Source organism: Vanessa cardui, chromosome 15 (assembly GCF_905220365.1).
Source record: "Vanessa cardui chromosome 15, ilVanCard2.1, whole genome shotgun sequence".
Taxonomy (NCBI): Eukaryota; Metazoa; Arthropoda; class Insecta; order Lepidoptera; family Nymphalidae; genus Vanessa; species Vanessa cardui.
Genome location: NC_061137.1, coordinates 4,328,997 through 4,354,797, shown reverse-complemented (window position 1 = coordinate 4,354,797; position 25,801 = coordinate 4,328,997). Strand labels below are relative to the sequence as shown.

Genomic DNA, 25,801 nt, shown 5'->3' with positions numbered 1-25,801 from the left:
AATGGTAGGTTTTAACTTTTAATTATGTAACATCAGTGGGTAAAATGTTATAAGACTTGATGTAGCAATCGGTACGCAATCTGTTCAGGCTTGGACATTAAATATTTTCGAAATAAACGCCGAATCCTATCCATTATAAATATAAGCGTCTTTTGTCTCATTTTAATGACTACCGGTTAAAATTTAAGGTCGAATCTTTAATTAATAATTTTATATATATGAAGCGCGTTAATAGATTTAAAATGCGGTATTCTTAAATTCCGTTGGATCTAATGCATGCATAAGTCGTTTCGTATTTTCCGCGTTCCATTTTCGGTCAAAACAAGGTGGCAAGGTTGAACGCACGCGTATGCAACCAAACAAAGGGATATTATTACTTCTCTCCGTTTGATGACGTCTATGCTCTTTAAATTAATTCTGCACTCTACGTTTGTCTATGATTAATAATCCATTCGGTTATGAGGAATTAAAAGACTTTATAATTAGTCAGCAGACATTTTAATCATTTTACAGGAGTACAATACTCCGTGTATTGTATTTAAATGTGTCCAAAACGTTCAATTGATTGGAAGTTTTTTTAGTTGAATATGTTATATTAAAAAAATTACTGTGTCAAAAAGTGTCGTGATGTCGAAATATATAGAACACATGTATCTTGACAGAAGATAGCGGGTCAAGGTTCGGGCATGCACCGCTAGATTGTCACGTGATTCATTTGTGTATTTTTTATCGTCTTGTAAATCTGCATACATAAACAATCCGTAGAGAAATAACCCTGTGGAATACAAATCTTCTCCTTTATAGGAGTGAAGCCTTATTAATAATAATACATAAGTAAATAAATATTAGACAACATCACATATATTACTCTGATCTCAATGTTAGCAGCTAAAGCACTTGTATTATGGAAAATCAGAAGTAACGAAGGTATCACAAACGCCCAGACCCAAGACAACGTAGAAAACTAATGAACTTTTTTGATATCGATTTGGCCGGAACCTGGGACCTCGGCGTGGCGTACCCATGAAAACCGGTGCACACACTTTCGACCACGGAGGTTGTCTATTTCCTCATTCCCTGCAGTATTGTGATATGAATGTCCCGAATATATATTTTAGTTTCATATGAGTTTTCGCACTTAAAGTGTCTACAAAATAATTATGTTGAAGGACAAACTTTCATTTTTATTTATATAGAGTTATAACAATACTGCGCCTTATCCATTGAACTGATATAAATGGAAATATATGTGGCTCATAAAGTTGTAAGTGGTTGTTGCTAATTTTGGACAATGATCTCAACAGAGAACAGACTGACATTAATCTTAATGTAAATTGTAGGTTTATGCGATTGCCAATAATGGTCATCTCGGCTTTCAATAACAGTATACCGACTACCGCAGACAAATAATGCCAATATCATAACATTTGTTTGATTTTCCATTTTTTCGCAAAAAAGCCCACAACTCGATTGATAAGGAATATTTATTTTATTTTATACCCTCAGGTTGCGCATGAATTATACAGAATATAATTTTGCAAATTTTTTTCTTTTCACTGCACATATTATTTTATATATGATCATAAAATATCTCGAACTAAAATGCTCATTTTACCCAAAAATCCGGAAAGACGGCTAGTCTCTTATAAAATTAAAGTATTACTATTATAATGTGTATATATTATAAACATTAGCAACGACATGTACCTAGGATCTACATTAAACATTTATATTTACATAAACCAGAAGTATATACATGATCAAGTACTGTCTGATCGAAGGTCAATAATGGCGGGCACTTTTTTAAACGCTGTCTCTTAATGGAAACTAGTATCATGAGATTAAATACTTGTGATGAGCAAAAACCTTTACAATAATACGAGTCTTATTTTTAATTTGTTTTGATGCCGTCGCATCAAACGGCTCAAAGAAGTCGTGACTTTTCAACCTAAAAAAACTATTGTGTAAAAACTTTTTGTTTATATTGTAATATTAAGTATCAACAAGTTGTCCATTGAGCACTTTGTATAACTAATTATGATTCATGAATCACTCAACGAACTAAACCTTACTTTTTTTCAATAGCAGTCAAATATAATAAGCTTAAATAACAGTGGGAAGTCGAGATGGCCCAGTGGTTAGAACGCGTGCATCTTAACCGATGATTGCGGGTTCAAACCCAGGCAAGCACCGCTGATTCATGTGCTTAATTTGTCTTTATAATTCATCTCGTGCCCAGCGGTGAAGGAAAATATCGTGAGGAAACCTGCATGTGACAAATTTCATAGAAATTCTGCCACATGTGTATTCCACCAATCCGCATTGGAACAGCGTGGTGGAATATGTTCCAAACCTTCTCCTCAAAAGGAGTGCAGGCCTTTAGCCCAGCAGTGGGAATTTACAGGCTGTTGTTGTTGTTGTAACAGTGGGAAGGAGTGCCAGACATTCTGTTCTGTTTATTATAACAAAATATTGAAGATGTTAGGTCAAAATTGTTGGTTGTTGTCGACTATTCTCATATCTCAAATCATTAAAAGTATAAAGGATATAAAATAATATTGCAAAATAAAACAAATTTCATTATATTTATATAATAGGCTGTTATGTACGTGCGCGTCGGCGACGTGATTTAGACGCGTCCGTTCTATCATGAGGGGAGCCGTACTCTTTCCAAGTCATGGCAAACATTGCTCAATAAAGATTATATATTTTATTATTAACTTTAAAAAGGAATTGGATATTGTAGTTCCCACCTTGTTGAAATATAATGATTTTATTTTCAAAATATTTGGTTTAAGGAAGAATAGAGAATCTGATGGCTTAAACTCATCTTAGTCTATAGACACTGGCGTTTGAAGAATAATCTTTTTACAGCCTCTAAGTATATTCAAGCAACTGATTGTGAATAAATTTATTTCCAGGGTTGGCCGTTATGGGAGCGCTTCGAGTCTACGGAACACGAGCGGCGGTTACTGCTAGTAGCTCGGCTACCACACGTCAGAACACTAAACGGAGGAGGCACGGTGCCTCCTGAAGAACGAGACGCAGCTGAGCGCGCATTCATCAGATACTACATGGAGAAACCGGAATCGGATAGGCCTGACAAGTAATAAAAAACAAAACTAATATGTTATGGTATAAAGAATCTGTAGCGAACTCAAAACTTCTGTACTTTTCATTTTCATGTCTTAATATCTTTTATACGTATTTGTATTTAAATATTATTTCCTTGATACTGAACGCTTTCTCCAATAATTGAAGGAGCACACAAATTGTACCCCTTTATTGATTACTATTAAGAGTATTTAGTATGTATCTGTTGTTGGAGACACGAGTTACAAACATTTTTCGAAAAACTGCATATCTTAAGCCTCCTAGGCTAAGTGACTGGTCGCAAGCAACTTTAAGATACCTTTCGTTATGCGAATAAATTTAGCCTACTCAATTTGTTGGTCACGCATCGATACATCAGTGTATAAACCCAAATTTGATAGTATTCATTATATTCTATGTTGCAAGCAACACATCGTCCGACAAAATGAGATAGGATAAGTCTTGTTTAGGAAAGGCATACGAATATCTGATTTATAAGGAAGTATCGTGGGTGGTGAGATGTTGTGAAATTGAATTAGCCTTAATTTCAAAACGAACCAAACTTACTGAGATTTACTTTTTTATTATTGGTTTTATTGCTTTCATAACTTATACTCAGAACGACTGTTCCTGGAATTTATAACCTCTTCCATTCAAACACTACAGCAGAAATTTTACCAATTTTTTCTGTTAGAGTAACATCTCGTACAGGTTTCACAACAACTGACCAAAGGACGCACCTCTTTTTTAAGAATGTTTGGTTGTGTGAGTCTCATTCAACCACGTTCGATTTGGCGTTAGTGACTACGTACATAATATAAATTAATATATAAATAAATATGAGACAACATCACATACATTACTCTGATCCCAATGTAAGTAGCTGAAGCAGTTGTGTTATGGAAAATCAGAAGTAACGAAGGTACCACAAACACCCAGACCCAAGACAACATAGAAAACTTATGGTAATCTACATCGACTCGGCCGTGAATCGAACCCGGGACCTCGGAGTGGCGTACCCATGAAAACCGATATACACACCACTCGACCAGGGAGGTCGTCATACATACATAATAAATGCGGCAGAAATTCTCCCGAACAAACCTCTCTCAAAAGATCCTTATTAACTCTTGTTTCAAAAACTTTTGTCGTCTGAATAATATTATTTGGATTAGTTACATAATGTAATGTCTCGTTTCAGGTACTGGGAGCTGGTCGGAGTCCACGGTAAGCTGGACCCGCTGGTGTCAGTGGACCTGCGGCCCGAGAAGCGCGTGCAGATCACCTTCACCTGCGGGGACACCAGCGAAGTTCGCACCGTCGACGTCTACAGGTAACGCAATGATACTTTACCACAGCCATAACCATACCACACCACTTGGTAGACCATCATTCTTGTGAGGATGTAATCGTAATTTTCCCCTAACCAAGTAGTCTATATTTGATTATAAGATATGACACCATATAAGATATGACACCATTACTTTATTAAATTAGTACTGAGTTTCTCAATACAAAAGTGTTGTACAGTTTGTTATAAATGTGAGAACGACAAGCTTTGATTGTAAAACAAAAATGTCTATGTATGGAAAGCTCAGACCGTAAGTGTAGTAACAAAATACAAATTTATCAATTCGGGTGACAATATTCTGTATATGTTAATAAAAGATACGTCGTTACTTACTACCAAGATTATGCATTCTCTATTGATGCTTTACTTTAATGTTCTACTCGATACGTCCGTCTTTTGTTTTATAATCAGAGATGATATTAAACTGATAATAAGCCTGTTAAATCATACTCCTCTGTAAAGTACATCCTATTTTATCCTATCCACATCCTTGTGAGTGTGTACTGGATATGTTCTAACAGACGCGCGTAGACGAGCAGCTTTTATACTGACGTGTAATATTGTTACAGAACCGTGTCCGATCTGAAGACGAAACTAGAACGACTTGCGGGATTTCCTGCTTCAAAAATGCGACTCTTTTACGTCGATCAAGATTTAAGAGATATGCAAATAGTAAGTATCCTTTAATAATTACTGGTATGATGTTGATTTTACTTTTTAAGATTGAAAATAAATATAAATGACCCTTAATCTATACATAGAATAAAATTTGATTTTCTCTTTGTAATATTTAAGAAACCATACCGGTAAAATCAACGGTACATATACCGAAAAAAAAAAAGTTTTTTTACAATTTTTGTTTGTTTGTTTCGGCTAATCTCTGTAACTGGCTAGAACTATTTTGTAAAGACATTGTGGGTAGAGCTAGTGATTATTTGAACTATGTGTTTACTGTTATGGTTTTTACAAATCAACATTTCGTTAAGTGATTTAGTCAACACTAACCTATCTCAAACCAATTCATAGCCCATAATCATACGAGAATATATTATTGAGTAATTTATATCGTTATTTATAATAAACAATAACTTGCCAGTACGTACCATTCGCAGTAAAGATACTATTGTATGTGCGAATAATTGATACTTATATCAAGAACAAAGGATAACTAATAGATAAATGCGTTTATTAAGACAATAATAATGTTTGGAGAGTTTTTTTCCAACAAAATTATACTAAATATAATTTATCTATTCAGGGTCCTGAGGAGATGAGGTTCCCGACGAAACAGCTATATTCTTACAACATCAGGTCGGGCGACGAAATCATCATCGTCTCTAAACTAACACTCAAACACTCGATTTCAGTCAATTCGACCGCATAATGCCTACAGACGTTAAGACTACCGTCATTTGTTTCGAAAATAAAAACACTAGTGGACTTTATTAAAGTTGCTTTCGATTTTTCGTACTGTGCCAAAATTTTCGAGGTTCGAACTAGAAATGCACAGTAAAATATGTTTGTAAAGTTTTCTTACAAAATTGTGTTTTTTTTTTTTTAACAAAATAATTAACCTAACTATGTTGTCTTTTTTTGTATCATTCGTCCGTAAGTACATTAAATTACTGAGAGATAATGACGGTGGTTTGAATAAGTTTTTAATGTATATTTAATAGATTCCCGACATAAAACTGTATTACGTAATGAAACATTGTACCTACTAATCTAATACGTTTTATTTGTAAAATAGAAGACTTTTTAAATCATTAATTGTCAACGTGTATTAAAAAAATTCAATTAGTTGTTGTCACAAAACAATTAGATTTTAAGTAAATGTCGAAGCTGAAAGCTTTCTAAGAATATTTTTGCACGGATTATTTTTTCTTTTTTTTTCTACTTAATTTGAAATTGTTATTTTTTTATTTTGCAATAAGCATCTGTGATAATAAATTATAAATAAATGAATTACAAGATTCAACGTTGAATTATCAATTGTATGTAACAATTCAATGTATTTAAAAATGTATCTGATTATGCGTGTAATTTATTGCGATCAAATCACTGGCCATCGAATACATTAATGCTTATTAATAACACGAAGTGATACTAACTGCCATTTTGCAAACATAGTTGTAAAAAAATACAATAAGAAATATCACAAAGTTGATAAAATTGTTTTTCATGTAAAAGATTTTTTAATTCCGTAAGTTTTGTGGTTTTTTTTTTTAATTTTATTTCATTTGCTGGATTAATAAATCATCTGCCAAATGTGTTTTGTGTTTTAGGATAGTTGACAAATAGCAAATGGGCAGTATGTATAATGTTCAAATGTCAATATTCACTTGACCCAAATGTTTAGTATTAATAGCAAATATGAAATAAACGAAATTACATATAATTTGCCTTTATTTTTCTCTTTTTTTTATGTATAAAATTTGGTCACTTTGTTATGTTGGTTGCTGTAAAAAAATTTTTTTTAACAAACATATCTCATGGGTTCAAGTTCGAAATTTTCTTGGATATTATGAGAAACTGGTGGAAAATTAAAAGATTTTCAATGCAATAATAATGTACTTTAATGTTCTTTTCTTTAACTTTGTTAACATTACTAACATAAAATTTTATCATAAATAACTTTTTTCTTTTGTTGTACTAATTATCCGACAAACTTTAAACAAATAGTTAATTCTCATTTATCCACAATTTTTTTCCATATACAGCTACCATTGCGTTTTGTACTTCATCAATAACAGACTCCTGTACTTCATACCAGATGTCAACATTCAATTCCCTTATCCTTCGCCTGAAAAAATTTACTAAAACATACAGCTTGTCTATTTTTTTATTAATAACCATTTCTCGCATATAAGAAGATATTAAATTAACATCGCACAATTTAGGTGTTTGTCCACTGTCAAACCATGCTCCAAGCAAATCTCTTACTTTATCCCAAGGTAAGCCAAGTAAACCTTCTTGTTTTTCTTTAATTTGTTTAGGTATTTCCACCAGTTTATTTTCTTCTCTATTCATTTCTTTTTTAGTATGAACTTCATCTGATATAGTTTGTGGAAATTGAAGAAATCTACTAATTGGTTTATGAGAAGTAATAATCTGGGCTTTTCCATTTTTTGGGGGTCTACCTCTTCTCTTTAAAATGGGAGATTTAATATTTTCAACTTTAGGTGATTTCTTTACTGGTGATAAATGTATATTTGGTTTCTTTGGTGTGATTGGATCTCTTTTTTCATCTTCAGCTTTTGGTTTAATAATTTCTAATTTATTTTTAACAGATTTTACTAAAGTTTTATTTGTGAAAAACTTATTAATAGATCCTTTACCCTGTTTATTAGTAGATTCTAATTTTGTCACCTGAATTCCAATTCCTCTCATCTCTTTTGGATCAATGTTTTGTTTTCTGCATATAGATATCACCTCCTTGGTAATGAGATGAACATCATTAGTAGCAGTCAGCAATGTAGTAGACTTATTGATAACATCACAAAAGCCATGTCCCATAAATTTAGCAGTTTCTACAGGGGCATTTTCAGCTCTTACCATGAGTTTAAGTGTTATACATTTACCTAAAACTTTGAACTGCTGCATTCTAGACTGAACCTCTATTGAAAGTTGTTTCAAAAATTCTTCACATTGTTCATTATTTTCAAAACGAATACCATAATTAACCTCCGCTGACACTGATTTTCTAACAGTGTAATAAACTAATGGATTCGGATCATGCCCTCGACATTGATCATACAATTGTAGTCCAGTTTTATTACCCAAATGCTTTTGAAGGCATGTTAAAGATAAACTTTGAAGGGAACCACAAGTCAGGTGTCCCAGTGATTCTAATTTGTGCGAAGTTTGTCTACCAACACCTGGTAAGTCTTTAAGATTAATACAGTACATAAAGCTATCAACAATGTCTGATGTTAGAAAAAATTGGCCATCTGGCTTGGCTTGCTTAGTGGCAAGCCTGGCTTGCAAACGGTTACCACCAAAACCAGTAGAACATGGACAACCTGTTTTACTTTTTATTTCATCTCTCAGAGCAGTTGCAAAATCATCAACACTTACTTTCAGGTGATCTAATAATTCAGTACAATCAACATACATTTCATCACAAGACACAGCTTCTATATCTAAAGTGTATTGTGCTATTGTATTGTACAAAGTGTATGCTACATCTTTATATTCCTCAAAATCATATGGTATTGTTTGCAAATCAGGACATAGTCTTAATGCAGCCCCCATAAACATACCATTAGTGATGCCTTTAGCTCTAGCCTCATATGAACAGGATGCTATTTCGCTCATAGACCCAAATTGATCACTGTCTTCACTAACATTATCAATCCTCGTCTCAATATCAATGTCTTCTTCAGGAACACCAGATACCTTACTAATCTTCTTGACCTGTTTCTGTTTATACAAGTTAAATTCAGTCACTCTATCAACACCTGATCTCTTTGGACGACTTTGTCCACCTTTGGAATGTGTAACAGCGATAGGTTTGCCTCTTAGTTCGGGTCTTTTACATAAACCCACAGACACAAAAAAACAATCCATATCAATATGCATAATTGTCTTTTCATTTTGAAAATCTGACTTGGTTAATTTATTTTGTGAATTGTTTAATACTGATATTCTGTTCCTTAAGTCATCACGAGCAAGAAATTTGAAATTACTGTTTTCTCTCAGATCATTGACATGTTGTTTGAAACATGCACCGAGTTGTGAAATATGGTGCAATCTAGAGTTGTTATAAAATTCAGCTATAAAGTTTGGATCGGCCGCTGTTTTTGTGACCACTTCACTTTTCTTTGATGTTGTATTTAAGGGCAAACATTTATCAGGTTTCTCTGATGAAATACTGTTTTCATTGTCATGTACTTTATCATTACTCTGATCTGAAATTGTAGTATATGGATATGTATCATTTACCTTTTCACATTTGACTAATTGTGCTTGATCTTCTACCTTACTTATTTGGTTAAAATGAAGTCTAGCTTGAGACTTTGAATTCCGATACAGTAAATACTCTTTGTAATCCAAAACACGCTGGGCAGCAATACTATCTGTTATCCACTGAGGTTTAACAACTTTTGCCAAAGGCATTTTTTTCACTTTTGTATCTGGTAAATTGGAAGCTATAATAAAATCTTCACTTCGTTGATAAATATGATATACTCCACCGTGTTTAGCCATTAGTTCTTTTAATTCATCTGCCGATGGCGTGGTGAATCCATTAACAAATATACTTATCCCTTTAAATAAGTCAGTCTGTTTACATTCTTTGCCGATACCAGAAGCAAATTGCTCTTCCAACTTAGCAACCTTTGCTTGCATATACCCACCCCAAGCTTCGAAGCCATTATCTGGAAACTTATCATCTCTACGTCGCATATTGTATTTGAATTATATAAATTTAAGTCTCACATTCATGTTTTTAATAAATATATTAATCTTTAGATACTAACTGTACGAATTCCTAGCTCCCGCCAAAAATATTTGTTTTTACTTGACGTTTATGTAATGACGACATATTTTTGACATTTAATAATAACATGTAGAAATTATAAATTTATTTTAATAACATTTATTTTTTTTCTCGAATATTAGATTAATATATGATCTAATATTCGAGAAAATAAATAAAACCTATTAGATTTCTAGTGGATTTTAGTAGTATCTTTATTGATTTTAAAAAAAGAAACTTTTTAACCTAACCGAAATAAAATGGATATTTATAAGTCAACTGAGAGAAATGAGCGATTACAGGAAGGCAATTACGGTTTCAAGGAAAAATTAAAATACTTAGTGAATTTTTCATTCCACCATTTCCGACAACCTTTATTATACATTAAATCATTTCCGCTAATTTTAAGATAAAAAAAAATGAATATCCGCTACATGTTTATTCTGTGGATTTTTTATTTTTCTAAATGACATTTCACGTCAATATAAATTTAAAAACATAGCTTAACCGTTGTGAATCGTCAAACATAATAACATTAAAACATCATCAGTCCTCGAATATTATGTCCGCTATCGAAGAAGACTGCATTATAGCGCCATGGGTGGGACCCACTTGCTATAAAAAAAGTTTCACAATAGTAGTACTTTCTTCAAACGGTGACATTATTGAACATTTATCGGAAGCAATCATCGACGTTCACACTAAGGGTGATTTTAGATGGAAATTGGTGGTGCTACGTTCGTTTAATTTAGAGGATATTGTGAGACAGTCAGATTTGACTGGAAAATTAGCCATAGATTTTGTTGTTATTGCAATTGATACCAGTAGAATATTTTGCATAGAATGGGCCAAAAAGGTTCTTGAACAAGTTCATCCAGATCTTAGGATTCGTCGTGTTGTGCTCGTAAATGCTAGTGGACTTCCCGTTAATGCTATGGCTGTTAATGCAAGTGAAATAATAACATTCTGCACAGAAAACAGACTCGAAATGTTGAACGGAAATGTTTCTAAATCTGAAGATGCACAATTTCTAGCTCGTAGAATTTTAAAGTATGTTGAAGTGAGTGTAGGTGTTAAGACTGGTATTCCGAATTTAAACATTTGATATAAGCATGGAAAGGACTTGAATTATTTAATTTAATATGTAAAGAAAATAAATAATTATAATTACACATTTTCAAATTATTTATTTATACTTCAATTGTACTACAAAATAATAGGAAGTTTTCTACAGTTACAATTATATATTACATAAATAAGAAAACTGTTACATGCTCGTATAGCAGTCCTCACATATATGTTCAAATCTCAGTGTCCATGTAGTAACACTTTCTATTAAAATAAACAAAAATTATTCAAATAGTTAAATACATCGGATAGAAAATTATCTTATATTCTATTGAAATACTGTTCATTTATTATACTTTTTGTTAAACTATAAATAACATATAGTAAGCATAAAATCTAAGAAATTTGTAAAAAAATCAACATTCAAAATGTCTTGTTTATAAAATAATATTAATAAAAAAAGAAACATTACAGTTTTTATCCATTACACTGGTATATTATTAATCTAAAATATATAACTATAATAATTGCTGATTCTAATATTAAAGTCACAATGGTGACGCATTAAAATAAACGTATACAAAAATTTAAGATTAGGCAATATCACAACTAAAACACCTGTTAGTCAGGCTAATAAATAAAGTACTTGCTTAGGATATCAGAAAACTAATTCATGGTAAAGTACAACAACCATTACAAATTGGGAAAGGACAATTAAAAAAAATAGGTAATAACATCAATGTACTAAACATATAATTTTGGAATGATATATTATTATAACTTTGATTAAGTTTATAAAAATTACAATATGATCGAATTTTGTTATAAAAAAATACAAACATGTAATCAAATATACAGAAATGTTCAGGTATAATATATATATAGAGAGAGCAAAATAAACATTATTTGTTAATCCTGAAAATGGTAAATAGATACATTTTAAGTGTGAACGGACAGGATTTTATTATTATAACTACATGTCTTCAGAGACTCAGTTCTAGAGTGTTCTACTATGTTCATACACATTATATTTATACGATAGTATCTCTGCAACATTAAGATGGTAAACACACAGAAGTAACTAATTACTGACATATCATAACTTACCTCTAATTTCCTGTACTGAGAGATATAGTTAAAATTGTCAAGCCGACATACTAAAGCTTCCCACGAATCTTTGATGAAAACATTCCATCAAATCACCAATGAGATAATGCTTAACATTTCCATATTTATGTTAATAACGCACACATAAATCATGAGCTATAATTTTTGCTTTACATAAACCATTTTCGAGTAAAAATCAAGTGTATGAATATATCTTATACAATATTTACATCTATTATTTGAAAATAGTTTTATATGAAATACAATGTTGTTTACATCAAGATCTGTCTATAGTAGATTTTATTAATTACTCTCATTATTTATGCAGGTCTATCTATTAGCACTGAATATACTCATAAAATGTCACTGAGCACTTGCATAATACAATACTCATACTAACATTAAAATTTGACCCTTGTGCGATAAAACTAGGTCTCACCTTAGGCTGTACTGTTTAGGAGATTCTTTTGATATGTAAATGCAATCACCTCACGAAAGAAACTATTTGTACGCATTTTAGTATCCTGGTAATGTTATAAATGTAAAATTAACTATGAGATTCATGATTCATGATATGTGGCGATGAAACGTAAGCCTGAAGGTATAAATATATGGAGTTTAGATCACTCTTAAAATGATTAAATATTTCCCGTGTGCCGATGATTAGAGCTGGTCCAGCCATTTTACACCACATTTATGTTCAGCTTACCTCGCTCAAAAACATAGCACCTTAACATTCACTGTACACACTTGTTTAATTATACACCAGGAATCTGAAACAATTAATTACACATAAAATCAGTACTGACACTAATGTGCACCTAGTCCATTACAACAAAAGGAGTAAAGAACAGAAGTTTTATTTAACATAAGTATAGAATTAATATGATATGATTGGTGAAAATTTTGAATAGTCTGATATTTTTTATGGATTTGTGAAGAATTGGGTTTTTGAATGTCGGCAAGTTTGTTATAGGAAATTTGGAAATAAAATAAAGAGGATATAAATAGCTAAGTAAAATAGTATTGTATTTTAAATAAAGAATGTCTGTAGTTATTTTAGCAGATGTATTTACAAATGATATGTAATATGTAAATCTAAGGCTTAATTCCACAACTATTTTTAACCAGCCTAATAAAAATTTTTGAGCTCACATCAAAAAAACATTGATACAAGCCATATTATATTATTACTCATTATACATGATGTAAGAGTAACTACTAAGTTTCTTGTCCGTTCTTTTCGGTTAACTCGAGTGTTCGAACCGGCGGTAACAATTTAATTTAACAGTGTAACATGACGATTTAAAAGTGCTTTGAATGAGTCTAAAGAAATAAAGAGTATTTTGATTTGTTATATAATTTAAGATATAAAGTAAAGTAAAAAAAAGTAAAGTAACAGCCTGTAAATTTCCCACTGTTGAGATATGGCCTCCTCTTCCATTAAGGAGAGGGTTTGGAACATATTCCACCACGCTGTTCCAATGCGGGGTTGGTGGAATGCACATGTGGCAGAATTTCGATGAAATTAGACACATGCAGGTTTCCTCACGATGTTTTACTTCACCGCCGAGCACGAGATGAATTATAAACACAATTAAGCACATATATAGTGGTGCTTGCCTGGGTTTGAACGCGCAATCATCGGTTAAGATGCACGCGTTCTAACCACGGGGCCATCTCAGCTCCAATTTAAGATACCTTGAAGTATTTTCTGGCAACACTTACCTAGTCTAGTCCGAGTCAAGGTTGACGACGTCAGCGGGCGCGGCGAGCGCGGCGGGGGGCTCGACGCGCGCGCTGCCGGGCGGGCGGCCGCGCGGGCGCGACCTCTCGCCGAGCATCATCTCCCGAGCGCGCTGCTGCTGCAGGGCCATCGCCACGGGGTCGCGGCTACCGAGCCCGCCGGCGTAGTACTTCGCACCCATCTATAACGATAAGCAATTAGTTTCAATTTTTGACATCGTCGCTTAGCTAACGACATCACGCGGGCCTGATATACTTAAATATTTTATTAATTTTAAATGTTATCGTAAACTTAATTTTTCTACGCGTATGTCCATTGACAAGTTTTCGAGAAATATTCATTCAGCAAATATTGATTAGGCGGTGTTGTTAGCTAAGCGACGCGACGTTGCAAATAGAGGCGTGGACTTGATATGTAAAAGGAATTTTGGCTACATAAAAATTCACACACATTCTGATGTTGTAACATCTGCTGCATTCGGAGTTGCTGCTGCTGACGCTGCCACGGCGGCTCGTACTGCAGCCCGCTGCTGCCGCCCAGCGACATGCCTCCGCTTACACCACCGGCTGATTTATAAAAAAAAAACAATAGAATATATAATTATTAAGATCTAATGTATTTTTTTTATATACAATTATTAAGAATTTATTTTAGTAATTGTGTAAGACTTGACTTAGTTATAATTATTAATAATACTATTTTAGTTTTCCTCAGTATTTTTGTATATAATCTTTTTTTTATTACCTGGATTCATAACCGCGTTCATCATTCCAGGATTCATCATCCCAGGTTGGGTGTACTTGTATATTTCACTCATTTTCTGCATCAACTGTATGTATAAAAAATATCAGATTAACAAAATTGTACAGATTCTTCAATGCGAAATAATGTATAATACGATACAAAAAAATTACATGCTCTAAGGAATATACGGACGTGGCGTACATAAAACGTAAAACATAAAATATCTAAACAAATATCGTCAGCAACTTACGCCATAGTCATATCCACCGAACATCTAAACAGATAAATGTTAAACATTGAAAAGGTTTGATTAACGTAAATCGTTCAAATTTAGTTTTGTATCAATTGACTAAATGTTATGTATTTATAACATACATTCTCGTCAGTATGGCAGTTTAAAGTAAACATTTTATATATAATTATGTATATCTAAATTTATTAAAAGGTAAAGATAAGTTATAAAGGAACAGTGGATTACTATATAGTATAATGCATGCCAGTAAAAAAAGACTTATAAATGTTCTTATGTATATTAGTATGCCCATATTAACGTTTTTATTTAAGTGTTTAATTAAATAATTGTGAAAAAAATAAATAACATAATATATAAAAATTATGTAGTGAAACTAATTTTTATCATTGTTGCCACTTGTTAGTTGCATTCATTTTTAAATCTTTTAGTGGCATATATAAATTTTTTAATATTATATTCAATAATTTCATTTTTAAATGTTAACAAAGAATGTAAAAAACAAACCAGAATTAATGAATATTTCATATCGACATTATTCTCACAACGAGGAGATCCAGTGATAAAGACAGTCTATAATATAAATTATGACAAATGAACATAATTTTAAGATAGTATAGTATTTGTTACACTAACCCCAGGGTTGGCGTTGTATATCAGCGGCAGCATGTCTCGGATCTGGTTGTCGTTTATGTTAGGCATGTCCTTACGCAGCATGGCCGCCAGGGCTGCGTATGCCAACTGCTGTTGTTGTTGAGCAAGCAGACCGGGTACTGTAAAGAGAATATATGAGTATAATTACTGAGTTCAAGGCAAAATAATAATTATTTTGTAATGTCAGCAATCACAAAAATACAAAGTGTATCTGTTTGGCAATATGGCTACGTTGAACAGGAAAACCGACGACTAAACAGAGTGTGTAAAATTATAACTCCTAAATTCTCATTTAATCTAGCTAGGATGAACAGTTTGATCCAAACATTTTACTTTATAAAGTAGCACTAAGCAATGTATCTTTACTGTAATGGATCATCGATATTGTGTCAACTATTTTTATTGAATAAACTATTATTATTATTTCTTTTTTTTTTGGACTATTTATCTCCCAAACAATGGGGCAAATATTCCAGTCACACGGGTCAATGACCAAGTGTATCTGGGGAGTGAAAAAGTCATTATATTATTATTATTATTATATTATTATCCACTGGTGACAGGAGGGCTGGTTCGTTTTTTGCCCAGAGGATCGGAATTGCGATTCAACGGGGAAATGCTGCTAGCATTCTTGCCACCATTCCACGCGGTCAAGATTTATACAGTAACTAGTTTTAGTTCATATTTGTATATATATATTTAAGCATTTAATTTTGTTAATTCTTATGTCCATAAAGAATACTATAAGTCTCATAATTAAAAAATTATTATTATTATTATTAATAATAATATTGTTCCGAAATGGCGTTGGCGAAGTCGTAATGTTGTCTTAAATTTTCGCGATGATTACACATTTAAATAAAACTATTTATAACGGATGAATCGCGTATATTAATTATTTTTAAACATCCCGACGTTTCGAGCACTTTGCAGTGTTCGTGGTCACGGGCAGACTGCAAAGTGCTCGAAACGTCGGGATGTTTAAAAATAATTAATATACGCGATTCATCCGTTATAAATAGTTTTATTTAGAAGTCGTAATGGTTTGAATAACATACCCATGCCGTTGTGCATGGCGTACGCAGAGAAGGGCGTGGGCGGCGGGCGTGTCTTCTCGTTTTCGAAGTCCTCCCACGCCGCTTTACGCTCTTCCTCCGTCAGGGTTTCCTCCTCTTTGTTCTCCAGTAACGAATCGTGCTCGTGATACTTGTATATCTACACAACAACATTATTATCCTTTCGTATGTTAAATGACATTAGCCCACCTTGTGTTACCTGTTATACCGGGAGCCGGTATGGTCAACAGACAGCCCAATTTTGAGACAGACTTTTATTGTAACTAGATTTTCTCCGTATTTAGTACGAATCAAGTCAATTCAAGTTATGAATCTTATTGTAAATTGAATAATCTTTATTCACTTTCAACCATTTCTATATAAATATTCAATCATAGCTAATATATAAACTTTCAACAAAGGGTACTTCAGAGCGAATAACAGAACACACTTAGCCATACCGGCTCCCGGTATGTCAACAGTTGCGGCCAAAATGTGTTTATACCGGGAGCCGGTGTTTCAACAAACAAGAGGATAAATTTTTATTTAAATTTATAATTTGCTTGCTGGTATTTACTTGGTGGTAGGTTGTGCTATCCTGTCTGGGTAGGTACCACCCACTCATCAGTTATTCTGCCGCCACATAACAGTACTCAGTATTGTTGTGTTCCGGTTTGAAGGGTGAGTGAACCAGTGTAACTACAGGCACAAGGGACATGCCATCTTAGTTCCCAAGGTTGGTGGCACATTGACGATATAGGGAATAGTTAATATTTCTTACAGCGTCATTGTCTATGGGTGATGGTGACCACTTACCATCAGGTAGCTTATATGCTCGTCCGCCAACCTATATAAAAAAAAGACCATATCTTTAAATATTATTTTCAAACTTCTCTAACGGAAGTTAATCAATCAATAATTTAATATACTTTAATGATAACAGCTTTTTATTGATTTTTATTATTACGTTAAAAATTCCCTAATATTACTGTTATTATTGTTGCTTTTTCCACTATATCCATATAGCACTTCTCATAATTCCTGATAATATCTATATTTGAAATCGTAAATGAACTTATAAATAAAATTTTAATTCAAAACTTGGTTATTGACAAATTAAATATCGTACGTACCTGAGCCTCGTGTTCTTTCAACATCTCTGCGAACAATCTATCCTTAGGGAGTGGAGGGAGCTCACGCGGCACTGGTGGCTTCGGTTCAAACTTGTAGAGCTCAGCGAGGTCGTTTTCCGCGTAATGCCTGTCTATTTGTTGCTCGTCTATCACACGTTTGGATATTGCTTGCTTTGTCACTTGCCGTTCATATATTTTTTCTTCCATTGTACCCTGATGAATATAAAAAATATTTAGTGTTACAACAACAACAACAGCCTGTAAATTCCCACTACTGGGCTAAAGGCCTCCTCTACCTTTGAGGAGAAGGTTTGAAACATATTTCATCACGCTGTTTCAATGCGGGTTGGTGGAATACACATGTGGCAGAATTTCTTTTGAAATTTGTCACATGCAGGTTTCCTCACGATGTTTTCCTTCACCACTGAGTACGAGATGAATTATAAAGTCAAATTAAGCACATGAATCAGCGGTGCTTGCCTGGGTTTGAACCCGCAATCATCGGTTAAGATGCACGCGTTCTAACCACTGGGTCATCTCGACTCTATTTAGTGTTAGTCATGTTTAAATCAATGTTGGGTCATTTGGTAATGTAAGTATCAAGTAGGCCTTGCTTTCATCCTATGATTTACTTTTATAACTTTATAAATATCTAATCTGTATTATTTTCGTTACATATCTTATTAAAAACATCTTTACTTATATAGTAAAGTATTATAAAATAAATATTCATGTTACAAAATCATTCAAGATCAAAACACTCACCATTGCCAAAAATCGATAAATATAACAGGGTTTCTTCTGTCCGAAACGATACACTCTGAATATACTCTGCACGTCATGTGAAGGGTTCCACGACACGTCGAATATCACGACACGATTCGCCGCCACGAGATTGATGCCGAGGCCTCCCGCTCGAGTCGATATTAGGAACAGTCTGAAATAAAACAAATTTTACCATTCAAATTTAATTAAATTGGGCATAACCACTAAATTGTATAAAACCAAGTCACTTTCTCCGTCCCTATACCCCTATATATGCTTAAATATCTCTATCTCTCAATAACTTTAGTAGTAATCTGTGGTTAACGGTGTTGGTTTCACAATTATGTATTTTTAAATCTAAGCTTAGTATTTAGACCTATTGTGACGCTGTTTGTTAAACCCGAATAAATAAATAAATAAAAAATCTTTAAAACTACGCAACTGATTTTGATGCGGTTTTTTTTAATACATAGATTGATTCGAGAGGAAGGTTTTTGCATATAATACATGGACAATATAGTAATAAATAAATGTATTAATTAAAAATTAAATTAAAAGTAACTTATCGATTGATTACCTGGCTCTAGGATTATCTTCCCTGTTGAAATTTTTACACCAAATCGATCGATTTTCACAAGACGTGGAACCATCCAATCTGAAGTAATCTACACCAGGTGACCATGATCCTTTAAAAAATAATAAACATTTATTAAACGTGGTAGCAGTAATACCATTTATAAATAAGAAAATAAAATAAAAGCTAACATTTACAGGCAAAGTACGAAAATGACACATTTTTATATTATGGCAACTCACCGACATGTCCATTTAATTTCTCATCAACTCGTGCTTCTTGTGTAGCTTCGTCTACTTTACCCAAGAAATGTTCTATAAGGTCTAATGAATACAGTGATTGTGAGAACACCAATCTGAAACAATTAAAGAAAAACATGATTTAACGAATATTAATGAGAATAGGCTATTTGACTGGTTTTTAAAATCCATTTTCTAGTACACATTTGCCGAAAAACATCATATTAAAAATTCCATATCTAAATAACGCGCGAAAACGCTACTTGGACAATATGGCGCTGCAATGGGGTCGGTGACGTCACTTTGCTGTATTTTAATCTGTAGTACATATAGTAGAAAAGCAAGGTTTACAACAAAGTGACTTCATCATAAGCCCGGCCAATCAGGAGCGTTTTGTGTCACGTGACAAACGTTTGAAAAAATGCATTTTTATTTATTGATTTTTGAATAAATTCAGTATTATTTTCAAGTTTCGTTAGTAAATAACCATTTTTAAACTCATAATATACACTGATTACAATAATTCACAATTTATTTTTCGCATTGTCAAACAGGCTATTGGTTTTAGTCACACCAACCGCTTATTGACAACTAATAAGGGTGCGTGAGATATATAAAGTAGATTTGTATGATTAATACCCTCGATTAGCCCAGACTATGAGATAGTCTGTTGGATTCGAAATGCGTGATCGAAATCAGAATGAAATAAGTCGTACAGAGACAAATTCAGGTGCTTTTTAGACACGTTAGTCTAAACATTACCGTTGTCTCAAAAAGAAGGGAATTACTATTACTAAACCATACTTCAAATATAGTCACTATATCTATAGAGCTGTGGTTGATTGGTGAAAAAATACGAAAGAAGCAGCCAAATAAATATCACAGACACTATTATAGTAGCTGTTTCCGAATCAATTTGTTTTCGATGGGAAGGTTCGATGCAACATGCAAATTAAATAGGCTATTTGACAATGCAAATTTCGACGACCTCCGTGGTCGAGTGGTGTGTACACCGGTTTTCAAGGGTACGCCACTCCGAGGTCCCGGGTTCGATTCCCGGCCGAGTCGATATAGATTATCATTAGTTTTCTATGTTGTCTTGGGTCTGGGTGTTTGTGGTACCGTCGTTACTTCTGATTTTCCATAACACAAGTGCTTTAGCTACTTACATTGGGATCAGAGTAATGTATGTGATGTTGTCTCAAATTTATTATTATTATTTATTAATGCAAAAAATAAATTGTGAATTATTGTAATCAGTGCGTATTATGAGTTTAGAAATGGTTATTTACTAACGAAAGTTGAAAGTAATACTTAATTTATTCAAAAATCCATAAATAAAAATGCATTTTTACAAACGTTTGTCACGTGACACAAAACGATCTTGATTGGCCGGGCTTATGATGATGTCTATTTCTTGTAAACGTTGCTTTTCTACTATATGGACCACAGATTAAAATACAGGAAAGTGACGTCACCGACCCCATTTCAGCGCAATATTGTTCAAGTAGCGTTTTCGCGCGCTATTTAAATATCGAATTTTTAATATGATATTTTTCAGCAAATATAAAACAAAACTTTTACTGGGTTCCTTAACTATTACTAAATAATATAAAAATGAATTTTAAAAACCAGTCAAATAGCCTATTATTGAAGTTCATCGTTAGTGTAACGTATGGACCGTATGGTGGTTAGAGTGGTCAACTAACAGCTTGTCGCCGATGGCCTCGCACTGGCGCAGGATGTCGAATAGCAGTACGAGCTTGTGCGAGTGGCGCAAGTCGTCGAGCTCGTCGTCGCTGACGAGCGCCATCCACCACTCGGTCGGGTTCTCAGCGCGCGCCTGCGGTTCCTCCTCCGCGCCTTCCTCGTCGTCCAGCTCTACTGCAAAGCGGCCAAAGCACATGTGTCAACGAACGATTGAACGCCATTTGTAATTAGCATGCGAATTACGTTACTAAATCTTATTATAGTTTGTAAAAATAAACATTAAGGACTCTTAGCAAAATATTGGTCTGTTTAGAAAACCATCAACCCGCATTGGAACAGCGTGGTGGAATATGTTACAAACCTTCTCCTTAAAGGGAGAGGAGGCCTTTAGCCCAGCAGTGGGAATTTACAGGCTGTTGTTGTTGTAGAAAAATAAAGTAGGTAGGTAACTCTTTCCGTAGTTGCTCATTTAGCCGTAGCAAGGATAAATAAGGAATGTAAAAAAATAATTAAAGATGAATTTTTGGATCCGTTATATACTCTGCTTAATTTTCGAGGAATAATATTAATATGCTCCTTACTTTTTTTTGGAGGGTATACAAAAATGGATCACAGACATGGTTATTTTGGTGATCTCTATAAACATATTTTTGTTAACAAAAGAATATGTTTACATATTATATACTATATTTGGTTTATTTGCAATTATTATATAATGCCAGTACTTGGATTTGCTCTTGTCCCTCGCCGCGTTGTTATTTTGCTGTCCTTTCCTTTACTCTTTTTGGCAGATTTCTTCTTTTTATTCTTTTTTCTACTGTCATCGCTCATATCCGATAAACTATCTGAAGATTCTTCTGAGGAGGATTCCTGAAAATTAAAGATGATGATTAAACCTAGTCATTAAAATGATAATAATAAATTGAAAAAATATGGATTCTTCAGAGCATCATATAGCTTTACGAAGTTAAGTCGGATGTTTAGTAAGCAATATGGTATCGGGTCGATATCGGGTAATCAAACCCATAAATTCATATATATATAAAACTGCCACATAGACAAAGTGATTGATGATAAAATATGTTTTATGCAGTAATAAAAAAGACAACACTAACATCAGGTGTTGAGTCATCATCTATAAAATCTGCCAAAGATCCCTCAGAGTCTTCTTCTTCTCTTTCTCTCTGAAATTAATAAAAAAGTTATTAATTGTTGATAAAAAAAAACTTTATTGACGCAATAACAAATCATTATACATAATGTATTTTATATTACCTTCTTTTGCTGCATAATTTCATATCTCTCTGAATTATATTTAAGCACGAGCGGATGTGTCCATATCCTCTGTAGGGACTGAAAGTCTGGAAACAGGAATCCTGATGATTTTCCTGGTAATGGTCTGTAAAATTTGAATAATAATTATAGCTAAACTAGCATAATACTCCATTGAGTATAATGATAAATATTTTTAAATTCTCCATTAGCAATAACATTAGTGATTTTTAGATTAGTCATTTTTATATTATTGACCTCAATTATGAACAAAAACTTTTTAATAAATTTTCATTACATTAACTCTAGTTAATAATTCTGTTTTTCTTTTTGTAGTTTTTATTTACTTTCTTTCTTTTCTGTATTAAAGTTATGATTATATTATAAAGTGTACAAACCTTCTTGAATAGTTATCCAAATAGTGTTGATATAATTTAATTTGCACTTCAGTAAGGGTGATGAAGAGAACATACTCGTGCTTCGGAGGCAAAAAGGGCGCCAGCACCCCGTAGTCTCTCCTCTGACAATTTTATACAATTATTAAAGGAATAATAGTGGATTGATAGGTTTCTTTTACATATAAATGTTGTATACATTAAAATAGTTATTAAAAAAACTAATAGAAAAGTCGATTCAAACTACAAGATGAGTAAAGCAAAATAAACATCATTTGATGTTGAATTGATGCAAATGATTTGAATAAGAGTTTGAATAATCCATGACATTCATAATGGATTAGAGAAAATATTACAATTTAAATGTAGAGGAAGTTGGGGGTAAACTAAAGTAGTTATGGGTAGTGAAGTGTTGTTATTATATGTAAAAATATATTAATCCAAGACAACATGGCAAAGCTATAAGCAAAGGTTTGTTTATCTTGACACCTACTTCGATTGGAATAGCTGTATGAAAAAAAAAATAAACAACAGTATTTTATAATATATGTTTAGTACAAATCATATGAAAATTTTTACCTGCACAGCACCATCGAGCATTTTATGCAACACATGGGACCGTCTCTTCATAATCCTGATATCATGCTCCGTGGAGTCAGTATATTGGCCGTTGGTGATGGGGTTTACAAATCGATTCAAGTACTCATTGTACTTTCCTAGTAGGTTCGGCTTAACAAACTGCACCATGCAGTAATCTAAAAGTAAATTAATAATAACACATACTTGCTCAAATTAATTGGCCAGAAGTAAAATATTGCATAGTTTTTAACTTATCAGAGGTTTAGGTTACTTTTTACTTATCAGATTTAAGTGTAGAAAATAATAAAGATATTTTTTATATGTACTTATGGCGATTGGCCCAGTGGTTAGAAAACGTGCATCTTAACCGATGATTTCGGGTTCAAACCCAGGCAAGCAACACTATATTCATGTGCTTAATTTGTGTTCATAATTCATCTCGTGCTCGGCGTCGTGAGGAAACCTGCATGTGTCTAATTTCATTGAAATTCTGCCACATGTGCATTCCACCAACCTGCATTGGAACAGTGTGGTGGAATATGTTCCAAGCCCTCTCCTTAATGGGAGTGGAGGCCATTAGCCCAGCAGTGGAAAATTTACAGGCTGTTACTTTACTTATTAATAATAGTGTCTTTAGTCTTTGTTTCTTTTAATTAATTTTTTTTAATTAAAAGAAACAAAGACTAAAGAAGCAAGAAGTTTCATAGAAATTCTGCCACATGTGTATTCCACCAACCCGCATTGGAACAGCGTGGTGGAATATGTTCCAAACCTTCTCCAAGGGAGAGGAGGCCTTTAGCCCAGCAGTGGGAATTTACAGGCTGTCGTTGTTGTTGAAGCAAGAAGATGGTATAGTACTCACACTCTTTGAGGTTGTTCTGCAGCGGCGTCCCCGTGAGCACGATGCGTCGCAACGTCTTCACGCGGTTCATGGCCTGTGAGAGGCTCGTCTTCTCGTTCTTCAACAAGTGGCCCTCGTCGCACACTACCAGGTCCGGACCTGCACACATCTCTCATTATTACCATTATCACCATAGATGGACCTATCTTGGATGAGTCTATGTATCTTTCTATGTACAGCATTGCTAATCGTGAATTAGGCATTATGTTATAAAAAAAAAGTTCGCTAATGCATTATAGAATACATATATGTTGGATTTCAAAGTTCACTGAAAATTATACATTAGTACAATTAATACGTGTTCCAAATAAAAAACGTAATCTAAATAATATACATAGTAGTAGGTTGAAGTTAACTTCGTCATTACTTTGTGGTAGGGCTTTGTGCAAGCCCGTCTGAGTAGGTACCACCCGCTCATCAGTTATTCTACCGCCATATAACAGTACCCAGTATTGTTGTGTTCCAGTTTGAAGGGTTAGTGAGCCAGTGTAACTACAGGCACAAGGGACATAACATCTTAGTTCCGAAGGTTGGTGGCACATCAACCATGAAAGGTAATATTTCTTATAGCGTCATTGTCTATGGTGTAATGGTGACCACTTTCCATTATATGCCCCATATGCTCGTCCGCCAACCTATACCATAAAAATAAAAAAAATATATAAAAAGATGGAAACGGTTCTGACCGGGGTCGACGAGGGCCTCCTGGAAGCTGCGAAGCATCTTCTTCTTGAACTTCTTGACGTTGTCGGCGGACAGGTTGCGGAACATCTCGTAGCCGAGCACGCAGACGCCGCCGCCGCCCACCCACTGCTGAAGCTGCCACGCACGCTCCGAGTTCTGCTTGTACCTGCGGGACGACGACTTTGTAAGCCTCTTTTATTTATTTATTTATTTTAATGCTTTATTGTACAATACAAAAGTATTAACAAAAGGCTAGCTTAATGCTACTGCATTCTCTACCAGCCAACCTTAGGATGTACAAGAAAGAATGATATAGGTGTACAAAAACCATAAGAAAGTCTTAAAAAATTAAACGATAATATAATACAGTATAATATAATATAATATAATATAATATAATATAATATAATATAATATAATATAATATAATATAATATAATATAATATAATATAATATAATATAATATAATATAATATAATATAATATAATATAATATAATATAATATAATATAATATAATATAATATAATAAAAAAAAAGTCCTTGACTTGGCTAATGTGGACACTGAACAGACATTCAGGTGGCTGAAGAAACGACCTATTTCAGCTTCACTGGAATCATCTTTATTTGCGATACAAGATCAAGCGGTATTAACTCGTCAGCACGAACGCGATATACTGAAACGAAGCGTAGATGGTAAATGCCGTTTGTGTGCAACTAAAGACGAAACAGTTCAACACCTTCTCGCAGGATGTGAAAAACTAGCTGGAACATATTATGTTCGAAGACATAACAACTTGGTTCAGTATATATATTGGTGCTTGGCAAGAAAATATAAAATAGAAGTTAATAAGTTATGGTGGAAAGAAGAACTCAAGCAGCCCTTTGTAAAGGAAAATAGTACAGCCAAATTAATGTGGGAAATCCCAATACAAACAGACGTCACAATCACTCACAATAGACCGGACCTTATATACATAGATAAAACCAACAATAAAACT

At 33.4% G+C, this 25,801-nt stretch overlaps 4 protein-coding genes across 9 annotated transcripts in view; 2 read left to right on the top strand and 2 right to left on the bottom strand.

The window, feature by feature from the left end:
* Positions 1-6,842, top strand: part of LOC124535519 (tubulin-specific chaperone cofactor E-like protein) — a 33,024-nt gene extending 26,182 nt beyond the window's left edge. The window contains exons 5-8 of the mRNA XM_047111733.1: positions 2,922-3,106; positions 4,295-4,426; positions 5,014-5,116; positions 5,703-6,842. Of these exons, the coding sequence (XP_046967689.1) occupies positions 2,922-3,106; positions 4,295-4,426; positions 5,014-5,116; positions 5,703-5,828 (546 nt within the window). The 3' untranslated portion in view covers positions 5,829-6,842. The remainder of the gene's footprint in view (positions 1-2,921; positions 3,107-4,294; positions 4,427-5,013; positions 5,117-5,702) is intronic.
* Positions 6,843-7,086: 244 nt separating this feature from the next.
* Positions 7,087-9,964, bottom strand: LOC124535795 (DNA repair protein Rev1). The gene has a single exon (XM_047112149.1). The coding sequence runs from the start codon at positions 9,848-9,850 to the stop codon at positions 7,127-7,129; it is 2,724 nt and encodes a 907-aa protein (XP_046968105.1). The 5' UTR covers positions 9,851-9,964; the 3' UTR covers positions 7,087-7,126.
* Positions 9,965-10,401: 437 nt separating this feature from the next.
* On the top strand, positions 10,402-11,100 carry LOC124535935. Its single transcript, XM_047112348.1, has one exon. The coding sequence runs from the start codon at positions 10,486-10,488 to the stop codon at positions 11,026-11,028; it is 543 nt and encodes a 180-aa protein (XP_046968304.1). The 5' UTR covers positions 10,402-10,485; the 3' UTR covers positions 11,029-11,100.
* The window catches only part of LOC124535934 (transcriptional regulator ATRX homolog), a 28,702-nt gene continuing 13,985 nt past the window's right edge, over positions 11,085-25,801 (bottom strand). For 3 of the 6 annotated variants that reach the window (XM_047112346.1, XM_047112347.1, XM_047112341.1), the window contains 19 exons: positions 24,803-24,966; positions 24,078-24,215; positions 23,216-23,391; positions 22,640-22,761; positions 22,245-22,368; positions 22,085-22,153; positions 21,695-21,839; positions 20,969-21,143; positions 19,263-19,375; positions 19,024-19,132; positions 18,447-18,618; positions 17,682-17,894; positions 16,552-16,708; positions 15,476-15,612; positions 14,840-14,863; positions 14,590-14,674; positions 14,296-14,411; positions 13,827-14,026; positions 11,085-12,871 (listed from right to left, as the gene is read on the bottom strand). In XM_047112346.1, coding sequence (XP_046968302.1) covers positions 13,832-14,026; positions 14,296-14,411; positions 14,590-14,674; positions 14,840-14,863; positions 15,476-15,612; positions 16,552-16,708; positions 17,682-17,894; positions 18,447-18,618; positions 19,024-19,132; positions 19,263-19,375; positions 20,969-21,143; positions 21,695-21,839; positions 22,085-22,153; positions 22,245-22,368; positions 22,640-22,761; positions 23,216-23,391; positions 24,078-24,215; positions 24,803-24,966 — 2,434 coding nt within the window. In that variant the 3' untranslated portion in view covers positions 11,085-12,871; positions 13,827-13,831. The remainder of the gene's footprint in view (positions 12,872-13,826; positions 14,027-14,295; positions 14,412-14,589; positions 14,675-14,839; positions 14,864-15,475; positions 15,613-16,551; positions 16,709-17,681; positions 17,895-18,446; positions 18,619-19,023; positions 19,133-19,262; positions 19,376-20,968; positions 21,144-21,694; positions 21,840-22,084; positions 22,154-22,244; positions 22,369-22,639; positions 22,762-23,215; positions 23,392-24,077; positions 24,216-24,802; positions 24,967-25,801) is intronic. The other 3 variants (XM_047112342.1, XM_047112343.1, XM_047112344.1) reach the window with 3 other exon arrangements.